The following is a 22,219-nucleotide window of genomic DNA, read 5'->3' as shown; positions in this document are numbered from 1 at the left end:
TATCATGACATAGGGTATTAGGATTTTGACATATCGATTTTGGGGGGGCACACACATTAATTCCATAACATGAAGTTACCCACAAATGAAACAGAAAGCCTGTGAAGAAGCAATGAGCAAAGCAGGAAATGTTAGCATCACTCGTGTTGCAGTTAACATCCTAGAATGGCTCCAGTTACTAAAACATTTAGTATGCTGCTTAAACCTTATTATTTCTGCCCTAACTCCATAGGTACAGGATTATGATGTTATCTATCACTATGGAATTTAGCATCCTGATTCCTCCACTATGCTCTTTAAAATGATATTCATTATTTTTTTCTCATTAAAAAATTTACATTTTTATTTTAGAAAACGTAGAAAAGTATAATGAAGATAATGATGACCACTTTTAAACCTACCACACAGAGAATCTACTAACAAAATGTTGCCATTATTCCTTCCAGCCTTTAAAAAATAAGGTTAGAATTATGTGTACTCTATTTGGTACTATTTTCTTCCTATAACAATAAACCATGAGTGTTTCTGGCATCTTTAAATGCTTTTCTAAAACAGAGTTTAGCAAACTAATCCAACCTGCCACCTGTTTCTATAAATAAAGTTTCCTGTAACATAGCCACATCCCTTTGTTTATGTTCTATCTACGGCTGCTTTTGCACTGCGATGGCAAAATGGTGTAGTTGTGATGGAGCCAGTGTAATTTAAAAGGCTGAAAATATTTACTATCTGACCTTTTACAAAAAAGTTTGACCACTTCTGTTTTAAAAGATTATTATTATTTTTTAAATATTTTATTTATTTATTCATGAGAGACACAGAGAGAGGCAGAGACACAGGCAGAGGGAGAAGCAGGCTCCATGCAGGGAGCCTGATGTGGGACTTGATCCCTAGTCTCCAGGATCATGCCCTGGGCTGAAGGCGGTGCTAAACCGCTGAGCCACCCGGGCTGCCCTATTTTAAAAGATTATTTTAGGAGACCGACGTTGAGAGAACGAGAGGGAAGGAGAGAAAATGATGTCTATGGATTACAGTACCTACAGCCAAGCTGCAGCCCAGCAGGGCTACAGTGCATACACCGCCCAACCAACTCAAGGATATGCACAGACCACCCAGGCGTATGGGCAGCAGAGTTATGGAACCTATGGACAGCCCACTGATGTCAGCTATACCCAGGCTCAGACCACTGCAACCTATGGGCAGGCCGCCTATGCAACCTCTTATGGACAGCCTTCCACTGGTTATACTACTCCAACTGCCCCCAAGGCATAGAGTCAGCCTGTCCAGGGGTACGGCACTGGTGCTTATGATACCACCACTGCTATGGTCACTACCACCCAGGCCTCCTATGCAGCTCAGTCTGCATATGGCACTCAGCCTGCTTACCCAGCCTATGGGAAGAAGCCAGCAGCCACTGCACCTGCAAGACCACAGGATGGTAACAAACCCGCTGAGACTAGTCAACCTCAATCTAGCACAGGGGGTTACAACCAGCCCAGCCTAGGATATGGACAGAGTAACTACAGTTATCCCCAGGTACCTGGGAGCTGCCCCATGCAGCCAGTCACAGCACCACCATCTTATCCTCCTACCAGCTGCTTCTCTACACAGCCAACTAGTTATGATCAGAGCAGTTACTCTCAGCGGAACACCTATGGGCAGCCGAGCAGCGATGGACAGCAGAGTAGCTATGGTCAACAAAGCAGCTATGGGCAGCAGCCACCCACTAGTTATCCCCCCCAAACTGGATCCTACAGCTAGGCTCCAAGTCAATATAGCCAACAGAGCAGCAGCTACAGGCAGCAGAGTTCATTCCTACAGGACCACCCCAGTAGCATGGGTGTTTATGGGCAGGAGTCTGGAGGATTTTTCCGGACCAGGAGAGAACCAGAGCATGAGTGGCCCTGATAACCGGGGCAGGGGAAGAGGGGGATTAGATCGTGGAGGAATGAGCAGAGATGGGCAGGGAGGAACACGGGGTGGAATGGGCAGCGCTGGAGAGCGAGGTAGCTTCAATAAGCCTGGTGGACCCATGGATGAAGGACCAGATCTTGATCTAGGCCCACCTGTAGATCCAGATGAAGACTGACAACAGTGCAATTTATGTGCAAGGCTTAAATGACAATGTGACTCCAGATGATCTGGCAGACTTCTTTAAGCAGTGTGGAATTGTTAAAATGAACAAGAGAACCGGACAACCCATGATCCATACCTACTTGGACAAGGAAACAGGAAAGCCCAAAGGTGATGCTACAGTATCCTATGAAGACCCACCAACTGCCAAGGCTGATGTGGAGTGGTTTGATGGGAAAGATTTTCAAGGAAGCAAACTTAAGGTTTCTCTTGCTCGGAAGAAACCTCCGATGAACAGCATGCGGGGTGGTATGTCTCCCCATGAGGGCAGAGGGATGCCACCGCCACTCCGTGGAGGTCCAGGGGGCCCAGGAGGTCCTGGGGGCCCCATGGGTCGCATGGGAGGCCGTGGAGGAGACAGAGGTGGCTTTCCCCCAAGAGGACTCCGGGGTTCCCAAGGGAACCCATCCAGAGGAGGAAACGTCCAGCACCGAGCTGGGGACTGGCATTGCTCCAATCCGGGGTGTGGAAACCAGAACTTCTCCTAGAGAACAGAATGCAACCAGTGTAAGGCCCCGAAGCCTAAAGGCTTCCTTCCACCTCCCTTCCCGCCCCCGGGCGGTGACCGTGGCAGAGGCGGCCCTGGTGGCCTGCGGGGAGGAAGAGGTGGCCTCATGGACCGCGGTGGTCCCGGTGGGATGTTCAGAGGTGGCCGCGGTGGAGACAGAGGGGGCTTCCGTGGTGGCCGGGGCATGGCCCCAGGTGGCTTTGGCGGAGGAAGAGGAGGCGGTCCTGGTGGGCCCCCTGGACCTTTGATGGAACAGGTGGGAGGAAGAAGAGGCGGGCGTGGAGGACCTAGAAAAATGGATAAAGGCGAGCACCATCAGGAGCGCAGAGACCGGCCCTACTAGACGCAGAGACCCCACAGAGCTGTCTTGACTACCAGATTTATTTTTTAAACCAGAAAATGTTTTAAATTTATAATTCCATATTTATAATGTTGGCCACAACATTATGATTATTCCTTGTCTGTACTTTAGTATTTTTCACCATTTGTGAAGAAACATTAAAACAAGTTAAATGGTAGTGTGCCGAGTTTTTTTTTCCTTCTTTTAAAGATGGTTGTTTAAAGACTAAACGATGAGAACCCTTGTGAGCATGCTCAGTATCATTGTGGAGAACTAAGAGGGCCTCTAACTGTAACAATGTTCATGGTTGTGATTTTTTTTTAAATAAAATTCCAAATGTTTATTAAAAAAATTATTTTAATAACACTTAGAACTGCATCAAGTGGCTATTCCATTTGATGGTTAGAAGCACAATGCTGGGGCCATATTGTCTAGGTCCCTAACCTCACTCCACCACTTAAGAGATATCCTGGGGGGTGCGGGGGGGACTGGGTAGCTCAGTCAGTTAAGCAGCTAAATATCTGACTCCATTTCGGCTTAGGTCATGATCTAGGTTTGGGATATTGAGTTGGATCAGGCTCCGAAGTGGAGCCTGCTGAAGATTCTCCCTTTTGCTTCCCCCCTCTCCCCTCATTCCCTTGCTTAAAAAAAAAAAGAGGGGGGGGGGGAGGGAGAGATCTTGGGCAATTTATTTAACATTTCTGTGCCTCAGTTCTCTCATTTGTAAAAGGGGAAAATAACAGTATCATCCTCATAAAATTGTGAGGATGTGGTGAAGTCCACGGTGCACCTCCTGGATGTCTCCTTTCAGTAATGAATAACTTAGTCTTTCAGCTGCTGGGAAAGTTGTCAGCAGATGGTCTTCAGCTGTCAGACATCTTGGGAGATTGCCTTGATAGAGGAAACTGCCTCACTCACAGCCACTTGTCCTTTGAGGGACAGGTCGTATCAAAAACATGTCTACTTCCGTGGGGTAGTATAAAGTCCTGGGTCCTTGTCCCAACTCAGGATAACTCTGGACAGCCAATCCAGTTTCAGAGTTTCTCATGGATTGGCTGAGGTCTTTGTTGGTACTGAATTACACAGCTCTGCTTCTCCCTCTGCCTAGTCCTGCACCTTCCTCCTTCCTTCCACAGGTCTTGATCCCAACACTCCTTTATAAATATCTATGTCCTAATCTCCATCTTAAAATATGTCTCCAGGACACCCAACCTGAGCGAGACAGTGTTAAGTGAGCTTATGTCATAAAGCATCTGTCACGTAGTAAAGGCTATATAATTGTTGATTATCAAACAAATAAGTAATTCTGGTAGAAAGTAAAATGGAAATACAAGATCAAGAAGAAAAATAGAATAATATAAAATTTCCTACAATTAAAAGAATAGCTTGGTCATAAAAATTTTAAATGAATGATTGTAAGAAACTCTCACTAAAGTATTTAAATTTCATGAACTACATTTTAAGTGTGATGCAACAGTTTTATTTACCATTTAAGTATTTTAAAAGTATTCAAAATCATATCCTTGGAACTATGTAAATTTATTATGACAATGTTAGATGTACTCCTCCAAAATATATGAATAAGAATATTGATTGACCAAACTGATTTGGGAGTATGCTTGAATACTTTTTGAAGACCACTATTTTAAGATATCTCAGATTTTCCCATCCACAACTTTTGTAAAAAGATTACCTAAGCCATGTCACATATTTCCAGGGCCCTATTTTCCCTTTGATGCCTAAAAACAAAACTTGCTCTCTGGTACAGACTTATTTTGTGCATGTAGAAATAAAAGGAGTTCAAATTAGCCAGTCACAGACTCCACAGAATATCCCAATAGTAACTGAACTGCTGCTGCTAAAGAGCAGCAGTAAATAAGGAAATGAGCAGTTTTTCCACTGTTGTCCTTTATTGGTTTAAAAACCACACACACACATACACACACACACACACACACACACACACAACACAAATTTTATCCTGGATTGCCACAATACAAGTGAAGCTTAGAAAGAACAATATCTTGTTAAGGACACAAAAGTTTAAATTAAAAAAAGAAAACAAAACAAAAAACCCATAAGACCAAACTATAGCAACTCTGGCATCCATCACAAAATCCCTATTTGATAAAGACAACTAGTGTATCCTCAGGGCAGCCTGCCAAATTCTCTGACACAGTTTAATCTTCTACAAAGTACAATGCACTTTCCCACTAAGTAGCTATTTTTGAATACATACCATGCAGCAGGAGCTACAGGAAATCCAAAGTTCTATACTACAAGTTCACTACTCACAAGGAAATGGATGGCAAGGAGCTTCTCTCCTAAGGAATCCAGGTTTACTAACAAGGAACACCATTTAGTAGAGAAGGGGAATGGATTTCCAAGTAGAATGGGAGAAGTGTCACTTACCTTTCTAGGGATTCTAGAGTGCAAGGTATTGGTAGCAGCATGAGAAGAATACACTTTCACCAAAGCTTATATGGGAAAGGAAGGAAAGAAAAATATATCAGCTGGAGGAGAGCATAGAGCAAGATATTGTTTCAGGATTTATCCAACAAATTTTTATTGAGTACATACCTGTTCTATGTACTTTTTAGGTTCTGGAGATTAAGCAGAGAATAAAAAGGCAGAGTTCCTGTGTATTAGAGAATAGGCCAAAGTGCCCTAACAAGTCCAAACAAACAGTAATTTTTTTTTTAAAGATTTTATTTATTTATTCATGATAGTCACAAAGAGAGAGGCAGAGAGGCAGAGACACAGGCAGAGGGAGAAGCAGGCTCCATGCTGGGAGCCCGATGTGGGATTCGATCCCGGGTCTCCAGGATCGCGCCCCGGGCCAAAGGCAGGCGCCAAACCACTGCGCCACCCAGGGATCCCACAAACAGTAATTTTTAAAAGAACACAGTTTGTTTTCTCTTGTGTAATGGTGCAGAAGTCTATGGTTGATCCAAGGGAGGAGGTAGCTCAGCTTTCTGAATTAGACTGGGATTTAGACTAGTGGGGCAGTTTTGTTTCCCATAATACATGGTCTCCATTTCTATACCATGTTTCTTTTTGCCATATCCCAGACAGCTGGAAGGGGAAAGAGGAAGTAGACGTCAAGCAGCTTCTCTTTTAAGATGAGAAGTTAGTCACTCCTAGCTGAAACGGAGGCCTTTCAAGGAACTGTCCTCTCTAATTGGCTCACCAAGCGCCTTGCTGACATCTGGGGGTGGAGGTGCAATGGAATGAATCCTGGGGTGTGGAGCATGTATTCTAGCAGGGGAAGACAACTATAGGCAAGTAAAGGGCAGTTTTGGGGGTGGCATGAAGGCCCAAGAAGAATAAATTCAAGGGAAAACACAAGGATGTAGGATTGGAGAGAGCCAATATGGCCTTCTCCTGTGAGGACAAAAATGAGTCTGATTTGAACATATGCTGAAGGCAAAGAAGCAGTAGAAATGGAGAGGCTTAAGACACATAGAAAAGGAGAAAACTGATGGTGCAAGGTCCCGGAAGAGGAGAAACCTATGCAGTCTCTCCTCTTACTTTGTGTCAAGTAGAAGAAGGTAAGAATGGGAGTGAATGATGATGTTGGGGACGGGAAAGAGAAGTAATAGGAGGCTGTGGGGAATTCCTACCTAATAGCTTTAATTTTTTTTGAAGTAGGAAGCAATGTCATCTCCTGAGGGTAGACTAGGTCTGTGGTAGGAGCGGATAAGGAAGAGACTTTTATTGATCTGGAAATTTGGGACCAGGGCCTGAACCATTGAGAAGATGGGCAAGAGAGTGCTTGAAGTGATGCATCCTATGGTATCTCCCTGCAGCTGTACAGCCCTTTCTTCAGCCTCCACTTCTCCGAAGGCAGGAATGGGAACCAAAAACCTAGAATCCTTTTTCTCCTTCACCGTCTTAAGCCAATCATTAAGCTCTGTTCATTCCATCTTCTAAATATTCCCTACACACTTCTCTCCATCCCTACTCTCCATCCCACAGGTAGTTTGGATTACCATTATCTCTCACTGGGATACAGACCCCGTCCTTCCCTTTTCTCCCTGAAAAACTGATCACACCACTTGCCTAGTTTAAAACCTTCAATGACTGCACCATGGCCTTTAGGAAAAAGTCCACCCAAACGTACTAACTTCGTTTCCAAATGCCTTTCTGGTACAGCTTCTTGATCTCCTCCCTCTTCCTCTGCTCATCCACCCATACTTCACTGTTTTCCCCATTGAGATGCCGTCCCTTCTCAGCCTGCACTTGCTCTTCCTCTGCTCTAGAAGGCTCTTCTCTTCCAGCCTCCTCCACGGTTCCCTTTCCCAGTGAATCCCACATTCATCCTTCCTGGGTGGCCTGGGGGTCCACAAGGTAGCGTTCCTGACACCCCGACACTAGGGGGCGCCCCTCCCACGGAGCACCGTGTCAGCCCCTAATACGGCATCACTGTTTTCTGCCGGGACCGCAGTCATTTTTAGTTCAATCTAGTGTCCCCAACACTCCAGCAATGTGCTGGGTACTCAAGACGTGTTTGTAGAATGAGTAAATGCAAGAATAAATGGCGAACCACACATTCCCTGGATTTTCTTTCTCCGTCGACGGCCTGCAATAAATTGTCAACGGAAATTGGAAGTGATCAAACGAGCTGAAGTGTCTGGAGGACTTGAGATAACGCGTCTCCGAGAGGCCGTGCCCTGGGGACCGTCCCGCAGGCTGCAGGGGCGCGGGCGCTGGGGCGGAGGGCGGGGCCTCCTGAGCAGTGGCCCCGCCCCCGGGGCGTGGCTACTCCCGGGCGGCCGAGGGGCGGGGCTCACGAGCGGGGGGACTCCCCTTCCAAGGCCGAGGCGCGCCGCGGTGGGGTCGCGGGTCCCGGCCGCGGGCCCAGGTCGCCCAGGTCGCCCGGGTCGCCGGTCGCGCCGCCGCGGCCGCCATCTTGCCCGCGTGCGGACTCCCACGGCGGGAGGGGCGGCGACCAGGCCGGAAGTGGCCGTGCGGCGGCCGCGCTGCCTCCTCAGGTCTGTGCGTTGCGGCTCTCGGGTGGCGACTCGGCGCTCCTGAGGCGGAGGCCCCGGGCGTGGGTCGGCGAGCGCTGCGGCCGCCGCGAGGGGCCCGGGCAAGCCCAGTCGGAAGGCCCGGGCGGGGACGGCCCCCGAGGGCCTCCTGGAAGCCGGGGCGCGGGGCGTCGCGTTCCGCGCTGAGGGCTGACGGCGGCGGGCGGCGGGCGGCGGGCGGCGGGCTGGGCCTAGTAGGGAGCCGCGGAGCTGCCGGCGGCGCCCGGGCGCGGGCGGACCTCGGCGGGGGCGCGGGGTGCGCGGCGCAGCCGCTCGGGCGGCGAGTTGGTGCGGAGCCGCGTCAGGCGTGGGACGGGAGCTCGGCCGGGTGTGTGGAGCGCGGGCGGGGCCTCAGGTCCTGAGGCGGCGGGGGTAGCAGGGAGCCGTGCTCTCCCCGCGCTCGGTCGGATCCTTCCTAAAGGGCCTGTCACGCGGTTAACTCGCTGTCTTTTCTGCCTGTACGGGTAAAGGAAAATTCCATGAGAGAATGAATAAAGTCTTTGACGAGTGAGTGCCGTGAGCATTGCTAAGTTGCTTAGCAAATGACTGCGTTTTACAGATTTTGAAGTTTTTACAAATTTCAACAAATTCCGAAGGGAAATTTATGCAGTGCATCGCCCTAAGATCGAGAGGCTGAAAATGTCTTTGAGCTGCTTGCTAACTTTCGTTAGTGTCATGGTAAGAAAGGTAGAAGACAACGACAGAAGGATGTGAAGGGGTAGTCGGACACCTTGCACACTTAGTATTCTGGATCTTCGCTGCCCAGTAGAGACGCGGGGTTGAGCCCTACTGTAAGTGCAAAATGCACATTGAACCTACCAGACTTGGCACCAAAGGAAAAAAAAATTCTCAATGACTTTTTTTATATTGGCTATATGTGGAAAAGGGGTATTTTTTTTTTTTTATATGTTGAGTTGAATGAAATATATTGTTTAATTTTCATCTCTTTTTCAGTGTGGCTGCTAGAAACTTAAATCATGGCTAACACTGTATTTCTGTCAGACAGTGCTGTTATATTCTGGTGAAGAATACAGAGTCAGCACGGCTTTCCTTTGCTCAGAAACCATTGATGGGAAGTGAACACTTGTTAAACTCGAAGGTGAGGATGTAAATTATGCTGTAATTATTGCAGATTTCACCCCCTCGCCTTCCACGGTTCAACATTTCCACCATTTGAAAACATTAACTTCCAGGGCTGCTAGTGATACAGCTGTGTGATGGGAAGAGCTCAGTTTGTCACGACTTTGTGAGATGGCAATAGGGTGGGTTCTATGTCTTCATAGTCTTGGTGTATCCACGGACTTGTTAGAGTCTAGCCGGTGAGTGGTTGGAAGTCTTCCCTCCCCAGGTTCAGTTTTCTTTGCTCTTCACCATATTCCATATTCATCTGTGTTCAGGAGCCAAGATCCATCTATACTGTGTGTTGGATTGTAAAGAAACACATTTCTTAAAAGGGCGTTTAGGGACATACTTCTCTATTCAGGGCCAGCTTTGGGTTGTACAGCCCATGCAGTCACATAAGGCCCATCATTTAAAAGGGCTTGGCACAGTTTATTGCTGTGTCGTCACTACTTTGAAATTCTTAATAATTTTTTAATAAGGGGGCTCTGTATTTTCATTTTGCAGTGCATCTTGCAAGTGATGTAGTTGGTTTTTTCTTTTGCTGTAATTTAGGATGGGAGTTGGGAGATATTGGACAAGAAGAACTAAGACATCTGGTCTTCACTTTACTCCTATGTGAATTGAGAGGTTTTACCAATCTCCCTCCAGTTTTGTGATTCTGTATGAATTACTATAATCAGATTTTGTGGCTGGTAATATAGACATTGTACATGCATAATTACATCAGAAGAAATGCTTATAGTCCTCCATTGAGAGTCATGCAAATCAAAGACTTTTTAAACTATAATAACACTTTATTTTTTTAAAGTGGATTTTTACATGTGCCACCAAGTTTTCTTATAGATTATCCATGTAAAGAATATAAATTATGAGAGGGAGGCTTCTATTGAAAGTGTGATTATTTCAGCATTTATCTTTTGATAAGATAGGCCAGATACTTCCATTTAAGAGGTTTCCTCTGTTGTCTGTGAAGACGTGTGTGAACCCTTACTTGTCAGTATCTGTTCTTCTTTTTGTTGTTTTAGCTACTATTGCATGAAGTGCCTCTTCCTTCTTATTCCTAAATTTTTAAATTCTTTTTAAGATTGGACATAACTTCAGCATTGGAATGCAGGCTTTATTAGACCAGTTTATTACTCTTCTTGGGCTGCCATAATAAAAGACCGTAGAGTAGGTGGCTTAAACAACAGAAATTTATTTTTTTCACAGTTCTCACAGGTTGGAAGTCCAAAATCAGCGTGCCAATGTGGTCTGGTGGTGGTGAGAGTTCTTGCCTTGGCTTATAGAAGGCTGCCTTCTCACTGTCCTCACATGGTGGGGAGGGAGCTCAGTTGTCTCTTCCTCTTCTAAGGGCACCAGTTCTATCAGTTTAGCACTCTACCCTTACGACCTCATTTAATTCTAATTACCTCCTTAAAGGGTCTTTCTCTAATACTGTCACACTGGGGATTGGGAGTGAACAATTTTGGAAGGACACAATTTAGTCCATAGGAACCAGGGAACTTATGTTTCTGTTCATTACCATGTTCTGAAAATTTAGAACAGTTTCTAGCACATATACTATGCCCAATAAATATTGACAGAATAAATGAAAGACAGGTATTAGAGTGATCCTCTCTTAGAGTAGCTCACTGTGGGCTCTTGCCCATCATTGGAACCAGTTATGACAGTGGACACTTTGCTCTTGACTGGAGCCAGTCTTTAGTTGAAAGGATGATGGGTGGAAGCATGAGGAGATTGGTAAAAGTTGGATATAGCAGTGTGAGAAATGTCAGCTGGAGCATTTAACAAATAATTCTTAAATATCTACTAAGGGCCTAGCCCTGGGGTGGGTATCAGAGGTATAAACGGAGAGCAAAAGGTACTTTTCTTGCTCTTGTGGCACTTATAATTTAGTAAGAGAGACAGGATGATTTAAAGGGAAGGAAAACTTTTCGCCGAGAGTACTAGTTAAGTAACCTGACCAGGGAGGGGATGGAGGATGTTTGGCATGTGTTAACTTGGCCAAGAAGGGAGGGAAGAATGCTCCAACCAGAGAGAACAGCATTTGCAAAGTAGTAGTGATGGGAGGCAAAGGGGGGTGGATTACATTCGAGGAACTGAAAAGAAGGAGTGTGTGGCTAAAACACAGCAAGTAGGAAAATGTGTGACTTGATGCCAAAGCAGTAAGTAGAGACCAAAGCATTTAGGATTTTATAGGTTATATTGAAGATTTGGAATTCTATTCCAAAGAGCATTTGGAAAGCATTAGAGGATTTTAAGTAGGGATTGTATAAACTAAGCTTGCATTTTAGAAAGGTCCCTGTGATACTACATAAAGATGAATTTCATAAAGGCCTAAGTATACACATGAGTAAAAGAATTGCTAAATTAACACCATAAGTCAAATGTGTTGTATACCTTAATTTCTTGTGGAATCAGTCATCAGAGATGTGAGACTTTGCAGCCTTTGTGGAGGAATAAAGAGTAAATAATTGGGTTGGTGTAGGCTTGGGGAAGGCATACCTAAAGTGGCAAAGTAATGAAGAAGTTGAGGATCTAGTAAAAAAAAATATACTTGAGATGACTGATCTTGAGCTTCAGAACTCTCAAGGAAGGAAATAAACCAGTATAAAAATTCTTAGAGGTTTTTCCCAGTCATCTAAATTGTATGAGTGTATTGAATTCTAGATTGATAATTCTTTACTGAAAGTTTCACAAGATTAGAAGATAAAGCAAGTATGTTTGAGCTGAGTTTATTTAGTGTATCTATATTAGGAGGCTGTGCCTGGCTCTACATCTGATACCGGGGATCAGGGGATGAATGGACCATAACTTCACCTTTTTAGAACTGAAGCATTGTTGTACAGAGGGGCACCTCGGTGGCTCAGTCTGTTAAGTGTCTGCCTTCAGCTTGGGTCATAATCCTGGGTCCTGGGATGGAGTCCCACATCGGGTTCCCTCCTCAGCTGGGAGTCTACTTCTCCCTCTGCCTTTCCTCTCCCCATTCTCTTTCTCTCTCAAATAAATAAAATTAAAACAAAAAAACCCATGGCTGTACAGATAGATTCCAGTTGCCATGAAGATACTAAAGGTCTTTGTCCTTTTTTAATCCAGACTATAACCTCTAGCCAGAACTGGTTAGAAACAGATATTTAAGTGTTTGTTAAGTAGCTTTTGTTTTTAAAATACCATTTTTTCTTTTCTCTTTTTTTTTAAGGCGTATGTATTAGAGAGAGTGTGTGTGTGTGCCTGCATGTGTGAGTATGTTGAGGGGCAGAGGGAAGGAATCTTCAAGCAGACTCCCCCTACTGAACGTGGAGCCCCAAAGTGGAGCTCAGTCTCAAGACCCACGAAATCATGCCCTGAGCCGAAACGGAGACGGTCACTTTAACTCACTGAACCACTCGGCTCCTCTAAAATACCATCTTTAACATAGCTGTATTTAGTTTGTGCTTCAGTGGCTATTATCTTTTCAAAATCATATGTCAATATTAAAGTTTATAGAGTCAAAAACTTTAGAGCCTTTAATGATCACTTAATTCAGTTTCCCAAATGCAGTATGTCCACTGATCATAAACAGAATGATTTTAGGTAAAACAAGCATTTTTTAAAAATTCCAATATAGTTAGCATATCAAGTATTTTAATAGTTACACATTTAATTTAATGTGTGTTAGAAAAAATATTTTTAACATACCATACTGTGATTCATGGACTTCATAATGAGGTTAATATCAATTTTATGATTTTAAAAATAGTCACTTTAAATAAAAAGATTAAATAAAAATAGGTGGTACATGATGAAGTTTAGGAAACACTAATCTAAACCAACTCTTGTTATGTAGATGAGAAAATAAAAGGACTCCTAATGACAAAGGCCTTTCTGTGGTATATAGCTAATATATGTCAGAGCTAGGGATAGAAGTTAACTTGGCTCAATACATGCTACTGTTTATTCTGCCCTATAGGGCTGCTTCTTATTGTTGATACTTGAGGTAGAGACCTCTGTTTTTATTTTTTATTTTTTTAAGATTTTATTTATTTATTCATGAGAGACACAGAGAGAGAGAGAGGCAGAGACTCAGGCAGAGGGAGAAGCAGGCGCCATGTAGGGAGCCTGATGTAGGACTCAAATCCAGGACTCCAGGATCATGCCCTGGGCCAAAGGCAGGCGCTAAACTGCTGAGCCACCCAGGGATCCCTAGAGACCTCTGTCTTAATAGTGGCATTGTACTTTAAATCTTCACTGTCCATTATGGTGGCCACATGTGGTTATTTATATATTAAAAATTAATGAAAAGTAAGATTTAAAATTTGTACTAGTGACATTTCTTGTGCTGGGTTAGCCACATGTGGCTAATAGCTGCCCTTTTGGCAGTACAGCTGGAGAACATTTCTATCACTGCAGAAAGTTCTATTGAATAGTGCTGCTGTAAACTATTGCTTAACATGATTCATAACCCTTTAAAGTTTTACCGCCTTCAAAGAGATGATGCTTATTAATTTGCTCACCATACTGAAGTTAATATTGACTCTGAGATTAATGAAATTACTAGTAACATGCAATTAAAAAAATTATCGTGGGAAATAAGGCTAAAATGTAGTTCTCAGAATCTTATACCTCATCTGATTGGGGGAAGGTCTTTTTCCCTTTTTAATCAATAAATTATGGTCATTAATTATAGCAATTAGAAGAAATATATTGAGAAATACAGTACTCATATAGAGAATTTCCTGACTTTCCAATAGTTTATTCATCTTAGAATTCTATTTTGTTAAAATTTTAAAACTTTTCATTTTAAACAGATTTTCAGTGAATGGACCTAACTGGACTCTTTGAGCATATCAATAAACATGAGCGGTACAAAACCTGATATATTGTGGGCACCACACCAAGTTGATAGATTTGTTGTATGTGACTCTGAACTGAGCCTTTATCATGTGGAATCTACTGTGAATTCAGAACTCAAAGCTGGATCTTTACGTTTATCTGAAGACTCTGCAGCTACATTATTATCAATAAATTCAGATACACCATATATGAAATGTGTTGCCTGGTATCTCAATTATGATCCTGAATGTCTCCTAGCAGTTGGACAAGCAAATGGTCGAGTTGTACTTACAAGTCTTGGTCAAGATCATAACTCAAAGTTCAAAGATTTGATAGGAAAAGAATTTGTTCCAAAACATGCACGGCAATGTAATACCCTTGCATGGAATCCGTTGGATAGTAACTGGCTTGCTGCTGGGCTAGATAAACACAGAGCTGATTTTTCAGTGCTGATTTGGGATATTTGCAGCAAATATACTCCTGATATAGTACCTATGGAGAAAGTGAGACTTTCAGCAGGTGAAACTGAAACAACATTATTAGTAACAAAACCTCTTTATGAATTAGGACAGAATGATGCTTGTCTCTCTCTTTGTTGGCTTCCACGAGACCAGAAACTTCTCCTTGCTGGTATGCATCGTAACCTAGCCATATTTGATCTTCGGAATACAAGCCAAAAGATGTTTGTAAATACAAAAGCTGTTCAGGGAGTGACAGTAGACCCCTACTTCCATGATCGTGTTGCTTCCTTCTATGAAGGTCAGGTTGCAATATGGGATCTAAGGAAATTTGAGAAGCCAGTTTTGACTTTAACTGAGCAACCAAAGCCCTTAACAAAAGTAGCATGGTGTCCAACTAGGACTGGTCTGCTTGCCACTTTGACAAGGGATAGTAACATTATTAGATTATATGATATGCAACACACACCCACTCCCATTGGAGATGAAACTGAACCCACAATAATTGAAAGAAGTGTGCAACCTTGTGACAATTACATTGCTTCTTTTGCTTGGCATCCAACAAGTCAAAATCGAATGATAGTTTTAACTCCCAACCGAACAATGTCTGACTTCACTGTTTTTGAAAGGATATCTCTTGCCTGGAGCCCAATTACATCTTTAATGTGGGCTTGTGGTCGTCATTTGTATGAATGTGCAGAAGAAGAAAATGATAATTCTTTAGAAAAAGATATAGCAACGAAGATGCGCCTTCGGGCTTTGTCCAGGTACGGACTTGATACAGAACAAGTGTGGAGAAACCATATTTTAGCTGGAAATGAAGACCCACAGCTCAAGTCACTCTGGTATACCCTGCACTATATCCTTTTCATTATGAATTTCATGAGATGAATCAGGTAGAAATGTTCTTAAAGTTTGCTGAAAGGTCAGTCTGTAAATTTTATTCTGAATGTTTTATATGCACATGCAAGTTACATAATGCCAAAATTACAAAGTAAAATTATTTAAAACTGTTGAACTTGAAATACTGCTTTACAGATTGTATAGAAGGAAGAAAAAAATATTTTTTTTTTGAAAAATATATCTTTACAATAAAGTAGAACCAACTTTCGCTGACACCTATTATGAATTGGCTCCAAATCAGAGTAAGTTTAGCTTTGAAATATATTATTATACATCGTCATTAGTATTTCCTATGCATTTAAATACTTATGAAGCAGTATACAGAAGATATGGATCAGAAGTCTCCAGGAAACAAAGGATCATTGGTTTATGCAGGAATTAAATCAATTGTAAAATCGTCTTTAGGTAAGAAAATTCTATTTTATTTTCTGAAATATAATTTTGTAGTCTTATTTTTCACCCATTATCCCCATCAGTTAGCTACTTCAGAATAGTGTACATAAATATTTGTTGGTTTTTTTGGGGTTCCTGGTTAGATATTTTAGTGAATTGTTGTTCTAAATGCATAATTTATATCCTTAATTCTTTTTTGGGAGGGGGTAATATCTTGGTTCTTTGAAGTATACTGTCTTTCTAAATCTATTCACTTATTCAATGTTATTTTTTTGAAGACCCACTTTGAGAAGTCTTCCATTAGATGAGTTATAGGATCCTGGTGGTTAGTTTGGATTTTATCACAGCATTTTGCTTTTTATAAAAGCTAAATGAAAAGACATATAATTGAAGGAGATCTCTTTTTATTGTCTTGCCCAAACACTTTGACTTAGCTATTTGATGGCAAGGTCTGGGTAACTACGTCATGAAGTATGACCTTACCTATAGGAGCCTTACTTGAGAGAGTCCTTGATGATTAAATGAATGTATGAGTTAATGTAGGATTAAAATTGATCAACTATTTAAGAATAAAGATGATAGAAGAGCTAAACTAAGTTTTTCACTGAACAGTTGTTCTTATTCATTTTTTTTTTTTTTAAATAGAATTGTGCATTATACTATAATCCTTTCCCCAACCTAGGATTCAGGCCACATTACATTCTCAGTTATTCTGAGGCTTATTATTGTTTTTGTTGTATTTTGATATATTTTAGGGGAAAACCTACAAACTGCCTCTGAAGAAAAGCAAGAGGAAAAGTAGAATATCTGTATATATATTTCTGGTGCAATAGAAACTGAAAGTCTTGAGTCAAGGATGGTCTTTACCCAGATTAAAAAACTACATTGGAATGATTTCCTCATTGCTAGACTTTCAGCTTTTTGTTTCGGTTTAGATATTTTTGTTTCTATAGCCCCAAAGTAAACAGTAAAAGAAATAACTGTCAAAGATGGCACATGTGGAATTCAGTTTTTTTATCTGGCCATACTTTTTTCTCTAATTGTATATCTTATGATTCAGCACATAGTAAGTCAACACATTGAGCCATCTTGCTCACAGTAATCCAATACACAGGTTTATTAGAGCTCACAGTGCAATTTTAATGATAGTGACAAATAATATGTATTGAATGCTTACTATTAATTGGATATCATGCTAGTTACTTTCCCCATGTTACTTTATTTAATTCTTATAATATGAGGTAAATTTATTCATTGAGCAAATATTTATTATTTGCTTATTATGTGCTAAGAATTGTCCTTGGAATAATAAGATATAACTTAAGCCTCTTCCCTCATAGAGACTGAATGTGGATATTACCCATGTTCTTGGGAAGTTTACATTCTAATACTATTTCAGAGTATGGACAGATAACTAGGCTATTTACCATGAGGAATAACAAACAATTATGTATAGAAGAATCCTAATCTGGGTGTAAGATTTGAGAGGGTTCCCTTGAGAAGGTAAAAGCAAAGACAAGCATGGTCCAAATAGGGAAGCAACATATGCAATTAACCCAAAGGAGAGGGAGCATAGCACATTTCAGTATTGGTGGAACTGTGTGAGAGAGGAAATGAGGAAAGAATGGAGACTAGAAAGGTAAGCAATGGGGTAACTCAGGACTTAGAAATCCTGAGAATTTAGGGAGATTTATCCTGTAACAAAGAGAAACCACGGAAATATTTTAAAGAGTATTGGCAGAATTAGATTTGTCTCTTATAGGTGTAGCTATGTGTGGAATGAATTGGAGAGAATCAAACAGGGACCTTATGCCCACAGTAGTTAGGGGCACCTGGGTGGCCCAGTCAGTTAAGCATCTGCCTTCGGCTTGGATGGTGATCTCAAGGTCCTTGGATCGAGCCCCACATCAGGCTCTTTGGTTCTCCTTCTTTCTTTGCCGTTTCTTCCTGCTTGTAGTCTCTCTCTCTCTCAAATGAATAAATCTTAAAAAAAAAAAAAAAAAGCTATAATAATTAGGCAAGACAATGAGGGTGTTCCTACCAAGGTTACTGGTAGAGGAGCTAAATAAATGTGGATTAAAGTGTGACAACTTAATGATTGAATAAAGGTAATGGAAGGTAAAGTGAAAGTACACATATATATATAGCTTACGAAACTGGGTTACTACTGGTACCAATTAATTACATAGGATTAACAGAGGAAGAGTTCATTTGAGAAGAAAAAAAAAGCTTGTTTTGGAGAAAGTTGAATTTGTGATAGCTGGGTAAAGATGTGCAGTAGGCAAGAAGTTTAGAGTAGGTTGAAGAAGTAAAGTCATCCATATTAAATAATTCTTCCAGGAAATTTGACTAAAGGAAGAGAAAAGGTTTATAGTAAAAGCAGCAAGTGAATCTGGAGGCATAGTAGGGTTTTTTTGTTGCTTTGTTTTTGTTTTTAACATGGGATTGATTTAAGTAAGTTTAAATGCTGATGTGAGGAAGCCCACACAAAGAGGTTGAAGATGCAGAGAAAAGGAAGTGAAGAGCAAAAATCCTAGAAATAGAAGAGAATCGGATCTGGAGCACAGGTGAAAAGACTAGTGTTAGCTAGGAGGCTGTACACTTTGTCCATACCGTCCAGAGGGAAAGGGGAAAGGTATACATGTTTGATAAGGTTCAGTGACTAGAGACTGAGGAGTTTCCCCCGATGGCTCCTCTTTTCTCAATGTAGTAGGTTTGCTTATTGAGAAGGAGCAGGGAGGTTGTAGAGAGAAGACACTGAGAAGAGGAGCCAGAGTGGTCTTGAGAAACAAGGGAGGATTGTGTGGCAATGTTATTTTACCAGAAGATAAAGGACAGTGGGGGGAGAGAATTGGGACACTGGCAAGAGAATGATTCATTTGTTGAGCTTTGGGAGGAAAATGACAGAAGACTGATAAGTAAAAATATGGGGGGCCAAGAGATTGTGAGGTTGAAAAATTTAGAAGTGAGATTTCTGGAAGGCTATATGAAGTTGTAGTAAGAAAGTAGTTCTTTTGAAAGAGGAACAATTTGTAGTAGGTCTGTGAAAGGAGTGGGTGAAATCTTGGAGGTGTGAACCACTGGAGATAAAGCAGCAAAGGAACAGAGACTAGTTTATTGGGTGGGCTAAGTGTGAAAGTCAACCAGGATGAGAATGCATGCTCTAAGGGAATATCTTGTACAGTCTTGTGGAGAAGTGTTCATGATGTTAATAATTATAGTTCTTTTGTTTTAGGATGGCAGAAAATTGTATAATAAACGTTGGAATATCTTGTACAGTCTTGTGGAGAAGTGTTCATGATGTTAATAATTATAGTTCTTTTGTTTTAGGATGGCAGAAAATTGTATAATAAACGTTGGTCAGCCTTCCAATATTTTTAGACTTAAGGGGTAAATTCTGTTCTAGAGAACTTGTCATTCAGAATTACTTTAATGAATAGAATAAATAAGGAAGTGTTTTTAACAACAAAATGTTCTTATAAACACTGGATAATTTTACTGCTTTGTTATATAGATGTAAAAATGCAACAAATTAATATCTACAGGTAGCATAGTGTCTGATTACTTGGTGTAGTATTTGAAACCAGTTTTTAAAAAATGTTTTTGAATGTCTAAACTGGTTTCTCACACTTGTCAATAAAATGTCAATTCTATTATCTATATATAGCACAATCTCAAATTTAGGGGATATAGTTTTGTCACTTTAATATTACATAACAAGCATAAATAGATTTTAATCTTTTTCAGATATAAATTTTAAATTCATGTACATGAATTTAACATGTACATGTTAAAAATGACAGTACATTTAGAAGTGTACAATATTATCATATTGCTTATTTGATAACCCTAATTAACCTGTCACATAGTTATCAAGCGATAGGAAGGCCTCTGGGCATTACAGACATAATAACCACATTTGACTTAAAGGGTATTTTTCTACCTCCTAGTATAAAACTCTTTGGAGTCCTATGTATTGATCTTTATTCCATGACACAGTTTCTATAAATAAAAACTCTAAGAAAACTGGAATATTATTAAGCTGTGAGAAAGTTTGAAAAAGGCTTTTTGTTCAGCTATTGAAAATTGTTATTTTTACCATTTAATGTCTTCAACTTGAATCCAAAATTTATAGGGGAGCTATGAAAGCACATACCTTATGTATATCTACAGCTTGTTCTACTTGAAATGTAATAACTCCATTCTCTCTAAATTTAAGTTTTTTACGCAGAAAAGTAATGTGTTTAAATTTTTAATATGCATGTTTTATTTTATTTTTGAGATTTTATTTATTTATTCATGAGAGACATTTATTTATTCCTAAGAGACACATAGACAGGCAGAGACATGGGCAAAGGGAGAAGCCGGCTCCCTGCTGGAAGCCTGATGCGGGACTCAGTCCCAGGCCCCAGGGATCACGACCTGAGCCAAAGGCAGACACTCAGCCACTGAGCCACCCAGGTGCCCCTAATATACCTGTTTTAAATTAATCATTTGTTATTTTCTAATAGTTCTTAAAATTTCACTTTCATAAGCTAAAAGTGATTTTGTCTTGAATAACTTTCCTCATGGTTGCAAATAGAGTAGCATGCTTCCTTTTTTTCCAATGGGCAGGTGGTTGTCTTAAGGGAAGAGAACTTTTCAGAAGTCTCCTCCTGACCCCTTGACCTAAACAGCGATGGTTTCAACGGTACAATTAAAAATAAGTAATTTAAAGTGTAATTATTAAACTGTTTTCTAAATTTCCAGAATTTTACAAATAATTCATCTTGAAACTTTTACATAAAGCAGTGATATATAGCTTAAAATATGTCCTAACATGAATAATATTGTAGGCTTTTGCCACAGCCTAACATCATATAATGAAACAAGCTATTTAAAAGTGTGAATTAGGTTTAGCAAGTTCAGACTTTGGCTATATACTGATTTTACTCTGTGCATGTATTTAGACTAAATGAACTTTAATAATGTGTTTTGCATTATTTATATATGTATATGTTTGCTTTGTAAATAACTGATTCAGTTGTTTTTTTTTTAAGATTTTATTTATTTAGAGAGTGCACGCACACAATGGGGAGGGAGAGGCAGAGGGAGAGAGAGAATCTCAAGTGGACTCCATGCTGAGAGTGGAGCCCAATGCAGTGCTCCATGCACTGAGAACATGACCTGAGCCAAAATCAAGAGCTGGACATTTAATCCTCTGAGTTACCCAGGCATCCCCTGGTTCAGTTTTTAATATTTTCTCAATTTTGCTTGTGCTCATTTCTTTAATGCCTTGATCAGATGAGTGTAGTTAAAAGTCAACTTTGGACAGTATATTAATTTTTATATTATGCATTTATTATCTTACCATTTCCATGGTCTGTGGAGTCTGGGCATGCCTTCACTGAATCCTCTGCTCAGGGTCTCACAAGGCTAAAATAAAGATGTTGGCTAGGCTTCTTGTGGTTGGAGTACTTATCTCAGTTCACATGGTTGTTGACAGAACTGGTTCTTTGAGTTAGAGGACAGAAGTATCCTTCCTGGCTGTCACAAGGGGCTGCCATGAGCTCCCAGAGGCTGCTGGTGCTTCCTTACCACATAACCTTCTTACAACAAAGTAGCTTTTCCTTCCAGTCCAGCTAGAGAGTCTCTCTCATTTCCTGGATTCTTTTAAAGGTATCACCTGGTTACATCAGGCCCACACAATATTAATTTCCCTTTGATTAACTCAGTTAATGGAATAACGACCTTAATTACGTCTGCAAAATGCTTTCACTTGTACTAATGTTATTTAGAAGCAAGTCAGATTTCACCTGTACTCAAGGGGGGAGGGGATTATGCAAGGGTGTGGTTATTAGGGGGCAAGAATCGTGGAGACCATTTTATACAGTTCTGCCTACCACAGACAAGTTGAATTATTTCTTAAAACCTATTTATTATTGATCTAGTTATTTACAAAGGTATAATAACTGTATTATATGTAAGTGGATAAATGTAGAATTACTCTAAGTTACTCCTAATAAAAGATGTTAGTAATGTTGGACATTCTTGCTGCCTAATTCATAATTCAGTTTTTTTCTGAAAAATAACAGGTAATTCTACAATGACAGTTTTGATGATACAATGTCCTAGAATGAGCAGCCCGAGTGGTTCAGTGGTTTAGTGCTGCCTTCAGCCCAGGGCCTGATCTGGAGACCCAGGATCGAGTCCCAAGTCGGGCTCCCTGCATGTGGCCTGCTTCTCCCTCTTCCTGTGTTTCTGCCTCTCTCTCTCTCTCTCTCTCTCTCTGTGTCTCTCATGAATAAATAAATGTAAAAAAAATCTTAAAAAAAAATGTCCTAGAACATTTAAGAATTTGAGTTGCAATTAAAAGTCAAATTTCATCTTTTTTTTTTTTTCATCTTTATTTTAGTTTTATTTAGTACCATTATGATCATCTGCCTTGATTGAAATCTAAGGCTGGAAGAATTAAATTCCTTATGAAAAGAAAATGAGAATATAAAGTCTTCTGATATTGTGAAGAAGAAAACTTCATATCATT

General features: G+C 40.9%; 1 protein-coding gene and 1 pseudogene across 9 annotated transcripts in view; both read left to right on the top strand.

Moving 5' to 3' along the window:
• Nucleotides 1–883: 883 nt before the first annotated feature.
• On the top strand, nt 884–3,206 carry LOC144288857 (RNA-binding protein EWS pseudogene; annotated as a pseudogene).
• Nucleotides 3,207–7,823: 4,617 nt separating this feature from the next.
• The window catches only part of MIOS (meiosis regulator for oocyte development), a 35,156-nt gene continuing 20,760 nt past the window's right edge, over nt 7,824–22,219 (top strand). For 2 of the 9 annotated variants that reach the window (XM_077856801.1, XM_077856800.1), the window contains exons 1-4: nt 8,303–8,799; nt 8,963–9,107; nt 13,918–15,259; nt 15,610–15,708. In XM_077856801.1, the coding sequence (XP_077712927.1) occupies nt 13,966–15,259; nt 15,610–15,708 (1,393 nt within the window). In that variant the 5' untranslated portion in view covers nt 8,303–8,799; nt 8,963–9,107; nt 13,918–13,965. Of the gene's footprint in view, nt 7,973–8,302; nt 8,800–8,962; nt 9,108–13,917; nt 15,260–15,609; nt 15,709–22,219 lie in introns of those variants that run through there. The other 7 variants (XM_077856794.1, XM_077856796.1, XM_077856797.1 and 4 more) reach the window with 7 other exon arrangements.

Source organism: Canis aureus, chromosome 18 (assembly GCF_053574225.1).
Source record: "Canis aureus isolate CA01 chromosome 18, VMU_Caureus_v.1.0, whole genome shotgun sequence".
NCBI classification, from domain to species: domain Eukaryota; kingdom Metazoa; phylum Chordata; class Mammalia; order Carnivora; family Canidae; genus Canis; species Canis aureus.
Note: the sequence above shows the minus strand (reverse complement) of the source record. Positions and strands in the feature narration are given on the sequence as shown.